At 47.5% G+C, this 17,612-nt stretch overlaps 1 protein-coding gene across 2 annotated transcripts in view; it reads left to right on the top strand.

Moving 5' to 3' along the window:
- LOC132780031 (cAMP-dependent protein kinase type I-beta regulatory subunit) overlaps positions 1 to 17,612 on the top strand; it is a 218,707-nt gene that overhangs the window by 163,069 nt on the left and 38,026 nt on the right. For both annotated transcript variants that reach the window (XR_010908815.1, XM_067461656.1), the window contains exons 8-9: positions 3,000 to 3,060; positions 8,540 to 8,661. Coding sequence is in view for 1 of the 2 variants with exons in the window: in XM_067461656.1 (XP_067317757.1) it covers positions 3,000 to 3,060; positions 8,540 to 8,661 (183 nt within the window). In the remaining variant the exon portion in view is untranslated. The remainder of the gene's footprint in view (positions 1 to 2,999; positions 3,061 to 8,539; positions 8,662 to 17,612) is intronic.

Here is a 17,612-nt window from a genome sequence, read left to right as displayed (position 1 = left end):
CCCTGTGGCTTCCTCTCACATATTTATACATGGCTATCATATCTCCTCTCAGCCTTCTCTTCTTCAGGCTAAACATGCCCAGCTCCTTAAGCCGCTCCTCATAGGGCTTGTTCTCCAGACCCTTGATCATTTTAGTCGCCCTTCTCTGGACACACTCCAGCTTGTCAATATCTCTCTTGAATTGTGGTGCCCAGAATTGGACACAATATTCCAGATGTGGTCTAACTAAAGCAGAATAGAGGGGTAGCATTACTTCCTTAGATCTAGACACTATGCTCCTATTGATGCAGGCCAAAATCCCATTGGCTTTTTTTGCCGCCACATCACATTGTTGGCTCATGTTTACCTTCCTGTCCACGAGGACTCCAAGATCTTTTTCACACGTACTGCTCTCGAGCCAGGCATTGTCCCCCATTCTGTATCTTTGCATTTCATTTTTTCTGCCAAAGTGGAGTATCTTGCATTTGTCACTGTTGAACATACTTCAGGTTGCTTTGGCTGTGAGAGAACTGGCTGTCTACAGAGATCTTGCCCAGAGGATGCCCAGATATGTTACCGTCCTGCTTGGAGGCTTCTCTCATGTCCCTGTAAGCTAGAGCTGACAGATGGGAGCTCACTTCATCTTGCGGATTCGAACCAGCAACCTTCAGGTCAGCAACCCAACCTCCAGGTCAGCAGTCCAGCTGGCACAAGGGTTTAACCCATTGCACCACCATGGCTCCCTGTTGAGTGGTATCGACAAGTGTTAGAGTCCAAGTAAGGAGGCAAAGAAGCTCCTTGCTTGAATCCTGACACCCAGAATCTGCCAACCGGTGGGAATCGTAGTCCAAGAGAAGGAAGGTCTCCGAACCTTGGCAGCAGTGTTTGGAAGATGAAGGCCACTCTCCTCCAAGAAGCAAATACTACCCTTTGTTTAGGGCTTAACTTCTCCAGCCCAACAAGTAGCCTCGCCTCTGCTTTTCCCGTCCTTTGAAAGATTAACATGTCACCCTCGCCAGGAAGCCTTTTGGCCTCCAAAGTGGAGGCTGGCAGGTGCGGACCCAGCGAGGAGAAACCGAGGAAGCGATTTCTGTCCAGCTCCGTGTTAAGACGCCGAGCCTGAACAGTCTTAATCGGTGTGATGAATCGATTAGCGCATTGGTTGCACATCTGAAAGGCTGTGCGTTTGGCCCCTTGAGCTGAGCACAGCAGGGCGTGAATCACAACATTCGCTTGTTTTTCAGCTGCCAGAAAGGAAAGAGCGGACGTTTCTATGGCCTTCTCCCTCCCGCAAGATCCCCCTCCTCAATTCTCTCCCACCCACCAAGGGCAGGCAACTAACTGAACCATTCAATCCTATTACAGTTGGGCCTGGCTCCAAAAACGAGGCTGTAAATATGGTTTATGGAGATGGGTAACGCCATGTGTGGTGTTGTAGACATCCTGTGATAATGTGGCATGTCTCAGTAAAAGCCACATCCACTATTTAAACGTGGTGAGAAGTGTTCTGGGCATGTATACTCAGCAGCAGAGTAGCCAAGCCAAGGGCAGATGTCTTCACTGTGTCTGGTTGTGATCCCCAGGTTGTGCCAGTCGGCTTTTGCATGATGTTATTTCTAGCACCCACTTTTTGCTTGATATTCAAGCATTGCTTCTTATAAGTCAGAGCACAGTCCAGAGTGACTCCCAGGTATTTGGGTGTGCTTCACTGCTTCAGTGGGATTCCTTCCCAGGTAATAATCCTCAGAGCTCGAGATGCTTGTCTGTGTTTAAAATGAAAAGCACACGTCTGCATTTTAGATGGATTAGGAATCAGCTGGTTTTCCCTCCAATAGCCAGTAAGAGCACCTAAAGCTTCGGTGAGCTTCTGTTCAACCGTTTCTAAGCTCCCTGCTTGGGCGGTGATGGCACGATTGTCAACATAGATGAAACTCTCTGTCCCTTCTGGCAGTGGCTGGTCATTTGGGTCAATGTTAAGCATTGATGGTACAAGCTGTAACAGGCAGTAAGGGCACCCAAAGCTTCAGAGAGCTTCTGTTCAACCATTTCAAAGCTCCCTGCTTAGGCGGTGATGGCACGATCATCAGCGTAGATGAAACTCTCTGTCCCTTCTGGCACTGGCTGGTCATTTGGGTCAATGTTAATCATTGATGCTCTAATAGGCAGGGCACCCAAAGCTTTGGTGAGCTTCTGTTCAACCGTTTCTAAGTTCCCTGCTTGGGCGGTGATGGCACGATCGTCAGCATAGATGAAACTCTCTGTCCCTTCTGGCAGTGGCTGGTCATTTGGGTCAATGTTAAGCATTGATGCTCTAATAGGCAGGGCACCCAAAGCTTCAGAGAGCTTCTGTTCAGCCATTTCAAAGCTCCCTGCTTGGGCGGTGATGCCACAATCGTCAATGTAGATGAAACTCTCTGTCCCTTCTGGCAGTAGCTGGTCATTTGTGTGAATGTTAAACATTGATGGTACAAGCTGTAATAGGCAGTAAGGGCACCCAAAGCTTCGGAGAGCTTCTGTTCAACCATCTCAAAGCTCCCTGCTTGGGTGGTGATGGCATGATCATCAGCATAGATGAAACTCTCTGTCCCTTCTGGCAGTGGCTGGTCATTTGGGTCAATGTCAAGCATTGATGGTACAAGTTGTAATAGTCAGTAAGGCACCAAAGCTTCAGAGAGCTTCTGTTCAACTGTTTCTAAGCTCCCTGCTTGGGTGGTGATGGCACGATCGTCAGCATAGATGAAACTCTGTCCCTTCTGGCAGTGTCTGGTAATGTGGGTCAATGTTAAGCATCGATGGTACAAGCTGTAACAGGCAGTAAGGGCATCCAAAGCTTCTGTTCAACCATTTCTAAACTCCCTGCTTGGGTGGTGATGGCATGATCGTCAGCATAGGAGGTCTGTCACGAAACATCTTGGAGATGGGATCCAAGTCTAAACTCAAATGTAATTGATGTTTCATGTATACCTGTCTCTTTTACAGGTGTTTTCTGACTGTGTTTTCGCCTTTCTTTTCCTTTTCAGGGCAGCACACTGAGAAAACGGAAGATGTACGAAGAGTTCCTCAGCAAGGTTTCCATCCTAGGTGCGCCACTTTGCCTTCCTTTGCATGTTCATTACAGACAGGTGAATGGGCCTGGAGATCTGTAGCCTGAAAAGTTACTTCTCTCACCTGCAGTCCTGCTCAACTCGACTCTTTCCATCTTTTAGTCCCATTATGCCCATACAGGGTTGGCCAGTGACTTCCATGTCAGTGGGGTAAACAATCCATTCTGGATTTTGGCAAAAGGGACTATCACAGGTGTGCGTATGTGCTTTGAAGCCAAGGGATGGCAATGTCATGATTTTCGTAAGATTTTAATGGGCAAGGAATAGGTGGTTGTGGCCAGTTCCTTCCTCTGAAATTTAACCTCGTATTTGTCTACACTGCCATACAGACGTAATCCAGTTCAAAGTAAATAGTCTGGATTTTATATGGCCTTAGGTTGGATCTACACTGCCATATAATCCAGATTATCAAAGTAAATAATCCAGTGGGCTGCTAAACTTGCTGACCGAAAGGTCGCAGGTTCAAATCCGGGGAACGGCTTGAGATTCCGCTGCCAGCCCCAGCTTCTGCCAACCTAGCAGTTCGAAAACATGCCAATGTGAGTAGATCAATAGGTACCGCTCCGGTGGGAAGGTAACGGCGCTTCATGCTGTCATGCTGTCCACATGACCTTGGAGGTGTCTATGGACAGCGCTGGCTCTTTGGCTTAGAAATGGAGATGAGCACCAGAGTCGGTGAGCTCCTGCTGTCAGCCCCAGCTTCTGCCAACCTAGCAGTTCGAAAACACGCCAATGTGAGTAGATCAATAGGTACTGCTCCGATGGGAAGGTAACGGCGCTTCATGCAGTCATGCTGTCCACATGACCTTGGAGGTGTCTATGGACAGCGCTGGCTCTTTGGCTTAGAAATGGAGATGAGCACCAGAGTCGCCGTCATCATCATCGGGGAACGGCGTGAGATTCCGCTGCCACCCCAGCTTCTGCCAACCTAGCAGTTCGAAAACATGCAAATGTGAGTAGATCAATAGGTACTGCTCCAGTGGGAAGGTAACGGCGCTCCATGCAGTCATGCTGTCCACATGACCTTGGAGGTGTCTATGGACAGCGCTGGCTCTTTGGCTTAGAAATGGAGATGAGCACCAGAGTCGTCGTCGTCATCATCATCATCATCATCATCATCATCATTTAATTACTTATTAATTGCCCTCCATCCGAGAATGCTCTAGGCGATTTACAGCTAAATTGTAAAAGATAAAATACATACATACAAAAATTAAAAATTAACAGGGATCGAATGCTCTAGTAAAAAGCCAGGTCTTTAGTGCTTGAGTCGCTGAGCTCCCACTGTTAGCCCCAGCTTCTGCCAACCTAGCAGTTCGAAAACATGCCAATGTGAGTAGATCAATAGGTACCGCTCCGGTGGGAAGGTAACAGCGCTTCATGCAGTCATGCTGTCCACATGACCTTGGAGGTGTCTACACACAACGCTGGCTCTTTGGCTTAGAAATGGAGATGAGCACCAGAGTTGGTGAGCTCCCGCTGTCAGCCCCAGCTTCTGCCAACCTAGCAGTTCAGAAGGTAACAGTATTCCATGCTGTCATGGCAGTGTCCACATGACCTTGGGGGTGTCTACGGACAACGCTGGCTCTTTGGTTTAGAAATGGAGATGAGCACTAGAGTTGGTGAGCTCCCGCTGTCAGCCCCAGCTTCTGCCAACCTAGCAGTTCAAAAACATGCAAATGTGAGTAGATCAATAGGTACTGCTCCGGTGGGAAGGTAACGACGCTCCATGCAGTCATGCTGTCCACATGACCTTGGAGGTGTCTACCGACAACGCCGGCTCTTCGGCTTAGAAATGGAGATGAGCACCAGAGTCGGTGAGCTCCTGCTGTTAGCCCCAGCTTCTGCCAACCTAGCAGTTCGAAAACATGCAAATGTGAGTAGATCAATAGGTACTGCTCCGGTGGGAAGGTAACGGCACTCCATGCAGTCATGCTGTCCACATGACCTTGGAGGTGTCTACACACAATGCTGACTCTTTGGCTTAGAAATGGAGATGAGCACCAGAGTCGGTGAGCTCCCGCTGTCAGCCCCAGCTTCTGCCAACCAGCAGTTCAAAAACATGCCAATGTGAGTAGATCAATAGGTATCACTCCGGCGGGAAGGTAATGGCACTCCATGCAGCCATGGCAGTGGCCACATGACCTTGGAGGTGTCTATGGACAACGCCGGCTCTTCGGCTGAGAAATGGAGATGAGCACCAGAGTCCCAGAGTTGGGCACGACTGGACTTAACGTCAGGGGACAACCTTTACCTTTAATCCCCATTATGTGCTTTGAACTGGATTATATGAGTCCACACTGCCATATTGTCCTGTTCAAAGCAGAGAATCTGGATTTTGTATGGCAGTGTAGAAGGAGCCACAGTCTGAATATGAAAAGAGCTGTCCAAGGTGCTGAATTGATTTTGGGGGTAAGTATAAATCCAGATTATCTGGTTTGAATTTAGTAGATCAATAAGTATTGCTCCGGCAGGAAGGTAATGGTGCTCCATGCAGTCATCCCAATGGCCACATGACCTTGGAGGTCATGCAGATTATATGTCAGTGTAGACTCATATAATCCAGTTCAAAGCAGATCATGTGGATTATCTGCTTTGATCACCTGAATTATATGGCAGTGTAGATCCAACCTGACCTATTCTGGGCACCACAATTCAAGAGAGATATTGACTCTAAGCTGGAATGTGTCCAGAGGAGGGCGACTCAAATGATCAAGGGTCTGGAGAACAAGCCCTATGAGGAGCGGCTTAAGGAGCTGGGCATGTTTAGCCTGAAGAAGAGAAGGATGAGAGGAGACATGATAACCATGTATAAATATGTGAGAGGACGCCACAGGGAGGAAGGAGCAAGCTTCCTTTCTGCTTCCCTGGAGACTAGGAGGCAATGGAGGAATGGCTTCAAACTACAAGAGAGGAGATTCCATCTGAACATGAGGAAGAACTTCCTGACTGTGAGAGCCGTTCAGCAGTGGAACTCTCTGCCCAGGAGTGTGGTGGAGGCTCCTTCTTTGGAAACTTTTAAGCAGAGGCTGGATGGCCATCTGTCAGGGGTGATTTGAATGCAATATTCCTGCTTCTTGGCAGAAGGGGGTTGGACTGGATGATGGCCCAGGAGGTCTCTTCCAACTCTAGGATTCTATGATTCTATTTAGTCTAAAAATCCAAAATGAGATGTTATAGTTATGTTTAACTGATTGTCTATTATATCATTGTTTTTAACTCTTTTTAAACTCCTTTTATGATGTTTGAGCATTGAATTTTGCAATTGTTAACCGCTTTGAGTTGCCCAAAGGCTGAGAAAAGTGGTATATAAATGAAGTAAATAAGTAATAAGTAAATCAATAAATAAAAGGCATCAGGCCTGGTTGCATCTTGGAAGTTACGAAGGGTCTTTCCTTCCTTCCTTTGCTTTTTGCTTCCACCCTTCCTTCTCTCTTTCCTTCTTTCCTTCCTTCCCTCTTTCTCTCCTTCTTTCCCCCCTTCTTCACTCCCTCTTTGCTTCCTTCTCTCTTTTCTTTTTCTCACCTTCCTTCCCTCTCTACTTCTTTCCTTCCTTCCTTTGCTCTTTGCTTCCACCCTTCCTTCTCTTTCCTTCTTTCCTTCTCACCTTCCTTCCTTCTCTACCTCTTTCCTTCCTTCCTTTGCTTTTTGCTTCCACCCTTCCTTCTCTTTCCTTCTTTCCTTCCCTCCCTCTCTCTCTCCTTCTTTCCCCCTTCTTCACTCCCTCTTTGCTTCCTTCCCTTTTTTCTTTCTTTCTCTCCTTCCTTCCCTCTCTACCTCTTTCCTTCCTTCCTTTGCTCTTTGCTTCCACCCTTCCTTCTCTTTCCTTCTTTCCTTCTCACCTTCCTTCCTTCTCTACCTCTTTCCTTCCTTCCTTTGCTTTTTGCTTCCACCCTTCCTTCTCTTTCCTTCTTTCCTTCCCTCCCTCCCTCTCTCCTTCTTTCTCCCCTTCTTCACTCCCTCTTTGCTTCCTTCCCTTTTTTCTTTCTTTCTCTCCTTCCTTCCCTCTCTACTTCTTTCCTTCCTTCCTTTGCTCTTTGCTTCCACCCTTCCTTCTCTTTCCTTCTTTCCTTCTCACCTTCCTTCCTTCTCTACCTCTTTCCTTCCTTCCTTTGCTTTTTGCTTCCACCCTTCCTTCTCTTTCCTTCTTTCCTTCCCTCCCTCTCTCTCTCCTTCTTTCCCCCTTCTTCACTCCCTCTTTGCTTCCTTCCCTTTTTTCTTTCTTTCTCTCCTTCCTTCCCTCTCTACTTCCTTCCTTCCTTCCTTTGCTCTTTGCTTCCACTCTTCCTTCTCTTTCCTTCTTTCCTTCTCACCTTCCTTCTTTCCCCCTTCTTCACTCCCTCTTTGCTTCCTTCTCTTTTTTCTTTTTCTCACCTTCCTTCCCTCTCTACTTCTTTCCTTCCTTCCTTTGCTCTTTGCTTCCACCCTTCCTTCTCTTTCCTTCTTTCCTTCTCACCTTCCTTCCTTCTCTACCTCTTTCCTTCCTTCCTTTGCTTTTTGCTTCCACCCTTCCTTCTCTTTCCTTCTTTCCTTCCCTCCCTCTCTCTCTCCTTCTTTCCCCCTTCTTCACTCCCTCTTTGCTTCCTTCCCTTTTTTCTTTCTTTCTCTCCTTCCTTCCCTCTCTACTTCCTTCCTTCCTTCCTTTGCTCTTTGCTTCCACTCTTCCTTCTCTTTCCTTCTTTCCTTCTCACCTTCCTTCTTTCCCCCTTCTTCACTCCCTCTTTGCTTCCTTCTCTTTTTTCTTTCTTTCTCTCCTTCCTTCCCTCTCTACTTCTTTCCTTCCTTCCTTTGCTCTTTGCTTCCACCCTTCCTTCTCTTTCCTTCTTTCCTTCTCACCTTCCTTCCTTCTCTACCTCTTTCCTTCCTTCCTTTGCTTTTTGCTTCCACCCTTCCTTCTCTTTCCTTCCCTCCCTCCCTCTCTCCTTCTTTCCCCCTTCTTCACTCCCTCTTTGCTTCCTTCCCTTTTTTCTTTCTTTCTCTCCTTCCTTCCCTCTCTACCTCTTTCCTTCCTTCCTTTGCTCTTTGCTTCCACCCTTCCTCTCCTTTCTCATGACTTGGACAGGAGACTGCCCACAAATACCTGGTTATATTTCAGAGGAAGGAACTTGCCAAACCACCTCTTCCTTGCCCATGAATGTCTTCTGAAAATCACGACATTGCCATCTATGATCTTTCTCAACCAAACACCAAAGCTCTGCAGCTGAGGGAGAGAACGCGTTCCACGTGCCACGTCCATAACAAGCATTGAAAAGATCACCCAAGGGAGTCAATGCTCTACATGAAACATTTTAAAGGGGCAGGAGTGGGAAGCTTGGGAAATCTTAGAATCTCATAAATATCAGGCTTTTGTTGTGGCCGCAGGTGGCTTTCATGTGCTCAGCCACTGAAACAGCCACTGAAGTGACCTGTGGCAAGCAAGTGGACCAAATGTCTGATTGCGCTTGTTGATGTTTTAGAATCCCTGGACAAATGGGAGCGACTGACGGTGGCCGATGCGCTGGAACCTGTCCAGTTTGAGGACGGAGAGAAAATTGTGGTCCAGGGGCAGCCGGGCGACGACTTTTTCATCATCACCGAGGTAAGCCTCGCTTTTTGCTTATGCAATATGGTTTCCCACAATGTCGCTGTGACACTTGTGGCCTAGATGAGGCATTCGGACGCAGATTCTCAGCATGGGCCTCCAAGACTCCTTTTAGCAAACTGAGAACTAAAATGTGCAAACCCGATTTAAAAGTGAGCTGTTCGACAGCCGTGGTTTCCAAACTCTCAACATGAGGAAGAACTTCCTGACTGTGAGAGCCGTTCAGCAGTGGAACTCTCTGCCCCGGAGTGTGGTGGAGGCTCCTTCTTTGGAAGCTTTTAAACAGGGGCTGGATGGCCATCTGTCAGGGGTGATTTGCATGCAATATTCCTGCTTCTTGGCAGAATGGGGGTGGACTGGAGGGCCCAGGAGATCTCTTCCAACTCTTGGATTCTATGATTCTATGATTTAACCTTCTTGGAAGACTCGGCACGTTGACCGATGGGCCTTGGAATTCATAGCCGTCTGTCTGAATGAAAATAATGGCATTGCAGGGAAATCAAAAGAAGCATTGACATCAAAAGAAGATATTGACAAGCTGGAATGTGTCCAGAGGAGGGCGACTCAAATGATCCAGGGTCTGGAGAACAAGCCTTATGAGGAGCGGCTTAAGGAGCTGGGCATGTTTAGCCTGAAGAAGAGAAGGCTGAGAGGAGATGTGATAGCCATGTATAAATATGTGAGAGGAAGCCACAGGGAGGAGGAGGGAGCAAGCTTGTTTTCTGCTGCCCTGGAGACTAGGACGCAATGGAACAATGGCTTCAAACTACAAGAGAGGAGATTCCATCTGAACATGAGGAAGAACTTCCTGACTGTGAGAGCCATTCAGCAGTGGAACTCTCTGCCTCAGAGTGTGGTGGAGGCTCCTTCTTTGGAAGCTTTTTTAAACAGAGGCTGGATGGCCATCTGTTGAGCAGGCGTTCGAATAATTAGTGCAATGATTGGTTAATGAACATTGGAACGGAATAATGGATGACAAATCTGGACCATGCTTTTGATGATGAGGCGATAGTGAATAGTGAATGGTTATTGTAGTAATTGTTTATTAATTATGTAATATGTTAGGTTGTTAACTGTTTTTACACTGTAGCATTGAATTTTTGCTGTTCTTAATTGTTGTGAACCGCTGTGAGTCGCCTTCGGGCTGAGAACAGGGGTATATAAGTAAAGTAAAGTAAAGTAAATAAATAAATAAATAATTCTCACAACCACCATGTCAGACTACACAGAGAAGCCATTGAAATCCACAAGAAGCATGTGGACAATTTCAACAGAAAGGAAGAGACCATGAAAATGAACACAATCTGGCTACCAGTATTAAAAAACTCTAAAATTACAACAGCAAAACAGCAGAGAGGAAACAATCTGGGACATCTAATCACCTCTCAACAAAAGTTTGCTCTAGGCACTGCCAGGCCATTGTATGCTAATCAAGGTGGTCAGTTGAAACATTTCCACAAAGCTCCAGCAGACAAGAGTCCTTTGTCCCACCCTGGTCATTCCACAGATATATAAACCCATTTTTCCTAGTTCCAACAGGCCTCAGTAGCTCTGAGGATGCTTGCCATAGATGCAGGCGAAACGTCAGGAGAGAATGCCTCTAGACCATGGCCATATAGCCCGAAAAAACCTACAACAACCCAATATCATAAGATACAGAATGGGGGATGATGCCATACAGCCCAAAAAAACCTACAACAACCCAATGTATGATTATTATTGTGCCACCTATTTCATGTCTGTGCTTGCAAAGTCAGTGCTTGCAAAGTCAGTGAAATAAGAGGTTCACATTGCGGAACCCGATGAGCAGTTCTCCAAAAAAGCATCACTGTATGTCCAGCCATGACGCTTTGGGACCTCCCATTGCAGTACTGCCAACTGGACACAGTCACCACAACTTGGCCCAAAACAGACACCTATATGTCTAAGGACATTTCTGTGCATGTGAAGACTTAAAGATTCAAGCCATTGTGTTTGTGAAGCAGAGCCCACCTTATCACAAGGCTTTCTGCCCTTAATGGACGTATTATCTCGATGGGCACGAGCTAAAACAATGGGATGCAAAGGCCGTGGGGTTCAGCTCTGTAGTCTATCTCTGCAAAGCTCCAAGGCACACAAGAGGAGCACAATGGCCACTCACAATAAGCGTCAAGTAGCGATAACAGAATCTGTGTTGGTTTACTCTTCGGCTTCTCAGAAATCTATCCCCATTTCCCTGTTTGAGGTTTGCCACATCCATCCCCTTCCTTGGAGGTGCATTGTGTTGTTCGTTGTGTGCTGTGAAGCTGGATCCGGCTTATGGTGACCCTTGGGTGAACCTATCATGGGGGTGTCTTGGCAAGATTGTTTGGCCTTTGCCCTCCTCTGAGGCTGAGAGAATGTGGCTTGCCCAAGGCCCACCACACCAAACAATGCTTCCAACTGGGATCTCTAGTGTTGTGACTCAGTGCTCTTGGCACACAGAACCCTCATGACCAACAAAAAGTAGAGGTGGTCTTTGGGTGGATTTATAGTTGTAGTTCACCTACACAATCAAGGGTCTGGAGAACAATCCCTATGAGGAGCGGCTTAAAGAGCTGGGCATGTTTAGCCTGAAGAAGAGAAGGTTGAGAGGAGACATGATGAGAGCCATGTATAAATATGTGAGAGGAAGCCACAGGGGGGAGGAGGGAGCAAGCTTGTTTTCTGCTTCCCTGGAGACTAGGATGCAATGGAGGAATGGCTTCAAACTACAAGAGAGGAGATTCCATCTGAACATGAGGAAGAACTTCCTGACTGTGAGAGCCGTTCGGCAGTGGAACTCTCTGCCTCGGAGTGTGGTGGAGGCTCCTTCTTTGGAAGCTTTGAAACAGGGGCTGGATGGCCATCTGTCAGGGGTGATTTGAATGCAATATTCCTGCTTCTTGGCAGAATAGGGTTGGACTGGATGATGGCCCAGGAGGTCTCTTCCAACTCTTTGATTCTATGATTCTATGATTCTATGTTGAACATGGATGGAGCAAGCACACTTCCCTGAGGCAGGCCGTTCTTCTGTTTCCGCCATCTGCTTCTCTGGCCCTGAAACTCAACAAAAAAGCTCCTGTTTTGTAGCAGGTTTTCTATGAGGAGATTCCATCTGAACATGAGGACGAACTTCCTGACTGTGAGAGCTGTTCAGCAGTGGAACTCTCTGCCTCAGAGTGTGGTGGAGGCTTCTTCTTTGGAGGCTTTGGAACAGCGGCTAGATGACCATCTATTGGGAGTGCTTTGGATGCAATTTTCCTGCTTCTTGGTAAGGGGATGCATGGTTCATCCTGCACATGGACTCCACCAATGATGCATCTAGAGAGCAAACTTGCCCAACGTGACAAACTTTAATCACTGATGGAGATTCAGGGGGTTAAGCTGGCATGATGGGAGTTGGAGTTCACCTTGGCAGCCACCTCTACCACCAAACTCAACATTAACACTGAAATACAACACCGCCTGAACTCTGCGAGTGCAGCATTCTTCCGAATGAAGCAGAGAGTGTTTGAGGACCGGGACATCGGTAGGGAGACCAAGGTGCTTGTTTATAAAGCCATTCCCCTCCCAACCCTGCTCTACGCCTGCGAAACGTGGACTGTCTACAGACGTTATACGCAACTCCTGGAACGATTCCATCAGCGCTGCCTCTGAAAAATCTTGCAAATCTCTTGGGAAGACAGGTGGGGAAATGTCAGCGTGCTGGAAGAAGCAAAGACCACCAACATTGAAGCGATGGTCCTCCACCATCAACTCTGCTGGACTGACGGCCACGTTGTCCGAATGCCCAATCACCATCTCCTAAAGCAGTTGCTCTACTCTGAACTCAAGAATGGTGGTCAGGAAAAATATGCCTGTGAAACGTGGACTGTCTACAGACGTCATACGCAACTCCTGCAGCAATTCCATCAGCGCTGCCTCTGGAAAATGCTGCAAATCTCTTGGGAAGACAGAGGGAGAAATGTCAGCGTGCTGGAAGAAGCAAAGACCACCAACATTGAAGCGATGGTCCTCCGCCATCAACTCCATTGGACTGGCCACGTTGTCTGAATGCCTGACCACCGTCTCCCAAAGCAGTTGCTCTACTCTGAACTCAAGAATGGTGGACAGGAAAAATATGCCTGTGAAACGTGGACTGTCTACAGACGTCACATGCAACTCCTGCAACGATTCCATCAGCGCTGCCTCCGGAAAATGCTGCAAATCTCTTGGGAAGACAAGCGGACAAATGTCAGCGTACTGGAAGAAGCAAAGACCACCAACACTGAAGCGATGTTCCTACACTGTCAACTCTATTGGACTGGCCACGTTGTCTGAATGCCTGTCCACCGTCTCCCAAAGCAGTTGCTCTACTCCGAACTCAAAAATGGGAAACATAATGTCGGTGGACAGAAAAACAGATTTAAAGATGGGCTCAAAGCCAACAAATGTCAGCGTGCTGGAGAAGGCCAAGACCACCAACATTGATGCTATGCTCCTACGCTGTCAACTCCACTGGACTGACCACGTTGTCCGAATGCCCGATGACCATCTCCCAAAGCAGTTACTCTACTCTGAACTCAAGAACTGGTGGACAGGAAAAGAGATTGAAAGATGGACTTAAAGCCAACCTCAAGAACTGTGGCATAGACACTGAGAGAGACCTGGGAAGCCCTGGCCATTGAGTGCTCCAGTTGGAGGTCAGCTGTGACCAGCAGTGCTGCAGAATTTGAAGAGGCATGAATGGAGGGTGAAAGAGAGAAACGTGCAAAGAGGAAGGCACGTCAAGCCAACCCTGACCAGGACCACCTTCCATGTGGAAACTGATGTCTTCACTGCGGGAGAACATGTGGATCAAGAATCCTAGAATCCTAGAATCAAAGAGTTGGAAGAGACCTCCTGGGCCATCCAGTCCAACCCCATTCTGCCAAGAAGCAGGAATGTTGCATTCAAATCACCCCTAACAGACGGCCATCCAGCCTCTATTTAAAAGCTTCCCAAAGAAGGAGCCTCCACAACACTCCGGGGCAGAGAGTTCCACTGCTGAACGGCTCTCACAATAGGGCTCCACAGCCACCTATGGACCCACCGCCAGGACACTGACCTTGGAAGACTATCCTACTTGGACAATGAGGGATTGCCTAACTAACTAACTAAATGATATGACCTAACACCCCAAAACAAACAATGCCCTTTTCAAGGTTCTTGTGGGTTTTTTCGGGCTATAGGGCCATGTTCTAGAGGCATTCTCTCCTGATGTTTCGCCTGCATCTATGGCAAGCATCCTCAGAGGTAGTGAGGTCTGTTGGAAATAGGAAAATGGGTTTATATATCTGTGGAATGGTGGGGCAAAGAGCTCTTCTCTGCTGCAGCTAGGTGTGAATGTTTCAACTGACCACCTTCATTAGCAATTGAAGACCTGCCTGAGCCTGGGAAAATCTTTTGTTGAGAGGTGAGAGATCTTTTGTTGAAAAATGCCTTTTGCAAATAACGTGGGCATTGCCAGGTCCCTAAGCTAGTACATAATAAACCACCTGGAGAGCCAAAGTTGGCCCATGGCTGGTCTAAATGGACGAGCAGCTTGACCAGCATGCTGTTGGGCAGCTCCCTAGACTTGCAGGAGAGTGGGATTGGCTGGACCAACATTTCTTTTTCGGTGCATCTGCTTTTCCCACCCCGCTTTTCACACGCCCAACGGCCTCCCGCTTTCCCATCCTGGGCAGATGTGGAATGCATCTGCTGGGTTTCCAAGGTCATGGAATTATCCCGTTGGAGATTCCTGGCAGCCGGTGCCGAACCTTAAGCGCCGTGCAACGCTTGTTGCCGTCAGGAATGAGATCCTGGCAAGGGAACCGCCAAACAGATGCACGCTTCCAAAAAACTCCCAAAAACAAATTTGCAGCCGTATCGTAAACTACTACTGCTCTGAACACAACACTCGAGAGAGTTCGCCTTTCAGGTTTCATCAAAAGGAAGTGTTCTGGTTTTGAAAGATGCTTCGCTCAAAGCGCCAGGCGTTGTGCATGTGTGTTGATGGAGGTCTCTAGATTCCCATTTATTTCTCGTGTCAGAAGCGAATTGAGAATTATTATGTATTTAGAAACACAAAGTTAATGTCCTTTGACCAGTATCTGGCCACTTGGAGTGCCTTTGGTGTGGCTGTGAGAAGGTCCCCCATTGTGCATGTGGCAGGGCTCAGACTGCATTGTAGCCGGTGGTCTGTGGTTTGCTCTTCTCCACACTCGCATGTCGAGGATTCCACTTTGTGGCCCCATTTATTGAGGTTGGCCCTGCATCTCGTGGTGCCAGAGCGCAGTCTGTTCAGCGCCTTCCAAGTCGCCCAGTCTTCTGTGTGCCCAGGAGGGAATCTCTCATCCGGTCTCAGCCACTGATTGAGGTTCCGGGTTTTCACCTGCCACTTTTGGACTCTTGCTTGCTGAGGTGTTCCTGAGAGCATCTCTGTAGATCTTAGAAAGCTGTTTCTTGATTTAAGGTGTTGACATGCTGGCTGATATCAAAACAGAGGATGGGTCAGACATGTCACTGCCTTGGTCCTTTCATTACAGGCTGCTACTTCCTGATGGATATCAGTTGGTGCGATACCAGCTAAACAGTATAATTTCTCCAGTGGTGTGGGGCATAGACATCCTGTGATAATGCGGCATCTTTCATTAAGAGCAACATCCATTGTTTTAGCGTCGTGAGATGTGTTCCACACTGAGCATGCGTACTCAGCAGCAGAGCAGCAAAGTGCAAGGGCAAGTGTCTTCACTGTGCCTGGTTGTGATCCCCAGGTTGTGCCAGTTCAGCTTTCGTACAATACTATTTCTAGCATCCACTTTTTGCATGATAGTGCTTCTTGTAAGTCAGAGCACGGTCCAGAGTGACCCCCGGGTATTTGGGTATGTTGCAATGCTCCAGTGGGATTCCTTCCCAGGTCATCCTCAGAGCTCGAGATGCTTGTCTATTCTTAAGGTGAAAAGCAATTGTCTGCATTTCAGATAGATTAGGATTCAGTTGGTTTTCCCTGTCATAGGCAGTAAGAGCACCTAAGCTTTGAAGAGCTTCTGTTCAACCATTTGAAATCTCCCTGCTTGGGTGGTGATGGCACGATCGTCAGCATAGATGAAACTCTGTCCCTTCTGGCAACGGCTGCCTTGACATCTTATGATAATGTGGCATATCTCATTAAGAGCCACATCCACTGTTTTAGTGTGGTGAGATGTGTTCCATACCGGGCATGCATACTCAGCAGCAGAGTAGCATAGCGCAAGGGCAGATGTCTTCACTGTGTCTGGTTGTGATCCCCAGGTTGTGCCAGTCAGCTTTCGTACAATATTATTTCTGGCACCCAGTTTTTGCTTGATAGTCAATCAGTGCTTCTTCTAAGTCAGAGTACGGTCCAGAGTGACTCCCAGGTATGTTGGTGTACTGCAATGCTCCAGTGGGATTCCTTCCCAGGGAATCCTCAGAGTTCGAGATGCTTGTCTGTTCTGAAGGTGGAAAGCACACGTCTGTGTTTTAGATGGATTAGGTTTTCCTTGCTGGACTAAAGGGAAGTCATGCTCCCCATGCTCTATTCTGCCTTGGCTAGACCACAACTGGAATATTGTGTCCAATTCTGGGAACCGCAATTCAAGAGAGATACAAGAAACTACAAGAGAGGAGATTCAATCTGAACATGAGGAAGAACTTCCTGACTGTGAGAGCCGTTCAGCAGTGGAACTCTCTGCCCCGGAGTGTGGTGGAGGCTCCTTCTTTGCAGGCTTTTAAGCAGAGGCTGGATGGCCATCTGTCAGGGGTGCTTTGAATGCAATATTCCTGCTTCTTGGCAGAATGGGGTTGGACTGGATGGCCAACTCAATGATTCTAGGATTCTATGCTGCAAAACATCTCAGAACAAAAGCCATTGGAAAGTTGAATGGAGCCAGACATGGACTGCATAGCCCTTGTGGTCTCTTCTAACGTGACAATATTGTGATATATTTAATTTGTGTTTCACTTTGTGTTGTTTATATCACAGGCTATTCTTTTTATCTATTTGTACAAGAGAAGCAGGGAAGGAAACCAAAAGTTCAGTAGAAGTGTTTTATTTTCACTTGCTGAAGACACCCTGTTGTATATTGGTAACTTTTGGCTTGCTGGTATTTATGATGACATTCCTATAGCGACAAGAATGGAGACAGTTATCTCTTGATCATCCCATCAATCCCAGCATTTTCCCGGGTCTTTTGAGAAACAAATGGGTTCCCAATTGCCCATTCAAGTTGGTGCCGCCTCGGAAGACTTTGCATGACAATAGGGATAGCCATGTGTGGCCAAAAGTCAGCATAAGTCAGCATACGAACCGCCTCCTCCTGAGAAAAATGTATAGTATCACAAAGGACGACCACCTCACCCGCCTCATAGGAAACCTGCTACAAAACAGGAGCTTTTTTGTTGAGTGCCAGGGCCAGAGAAGCAGATGGCGGAAACAGAAGAACGGCCTGCCTCAGGGGAGCGTGCTTGCTCCATCCATGTTCAACATCTACACAAATGACCAGCCACTGCCAGAAGGGACAGAGAGTTTCATCTATGCTGATGATCGTGCCATCACCGCTCAAGCAGGGAGCTTTGAGATGGTTGAACAGAAGCTCTCCGGAGCTCTAGGTGCTCTTACTGCCTATTACAGGGGAAACCAGCTGATCCCTAATCCATCTAATACACAGACATGTGCCTTTCACCTTAAGAACAGACAAGCATCCCAAGCCCTGAGGATTATTACCTGGGAAGGAATCCCACTGGAACATTGCAGCGCACCCAAATACCTGAGAGGAGTCACTCTGGACCGTGCTCTGACCTACAAGAAGCACTGCCTGAACATCAAGCAAAAAGTGGGCGCTAGAAACAATATCATACGAAAGCTGACTGGCACAACCTGGGGATCACAACCAGACACAGTGAAGACATCTGCCCTTGCGCTGTGC

Source organism: Anolis sagrei, chromosome Y, assembly GCF_037176765.1.
Source record: "Anolis sagrei isolate rAnoSag1 chromosome Y, rAnoSag1.mat, whole genome shotgun sequence".
Taxonomy (NCBI): Eukaryota; Metazoa; Chordata; class Lepidosauria; order Squamata; family Dactyloidae; genus Anolis; species Anolis sagrei.
This window is presented reverse-complemented; position numbering and strand designations above follow the sequence as displayed.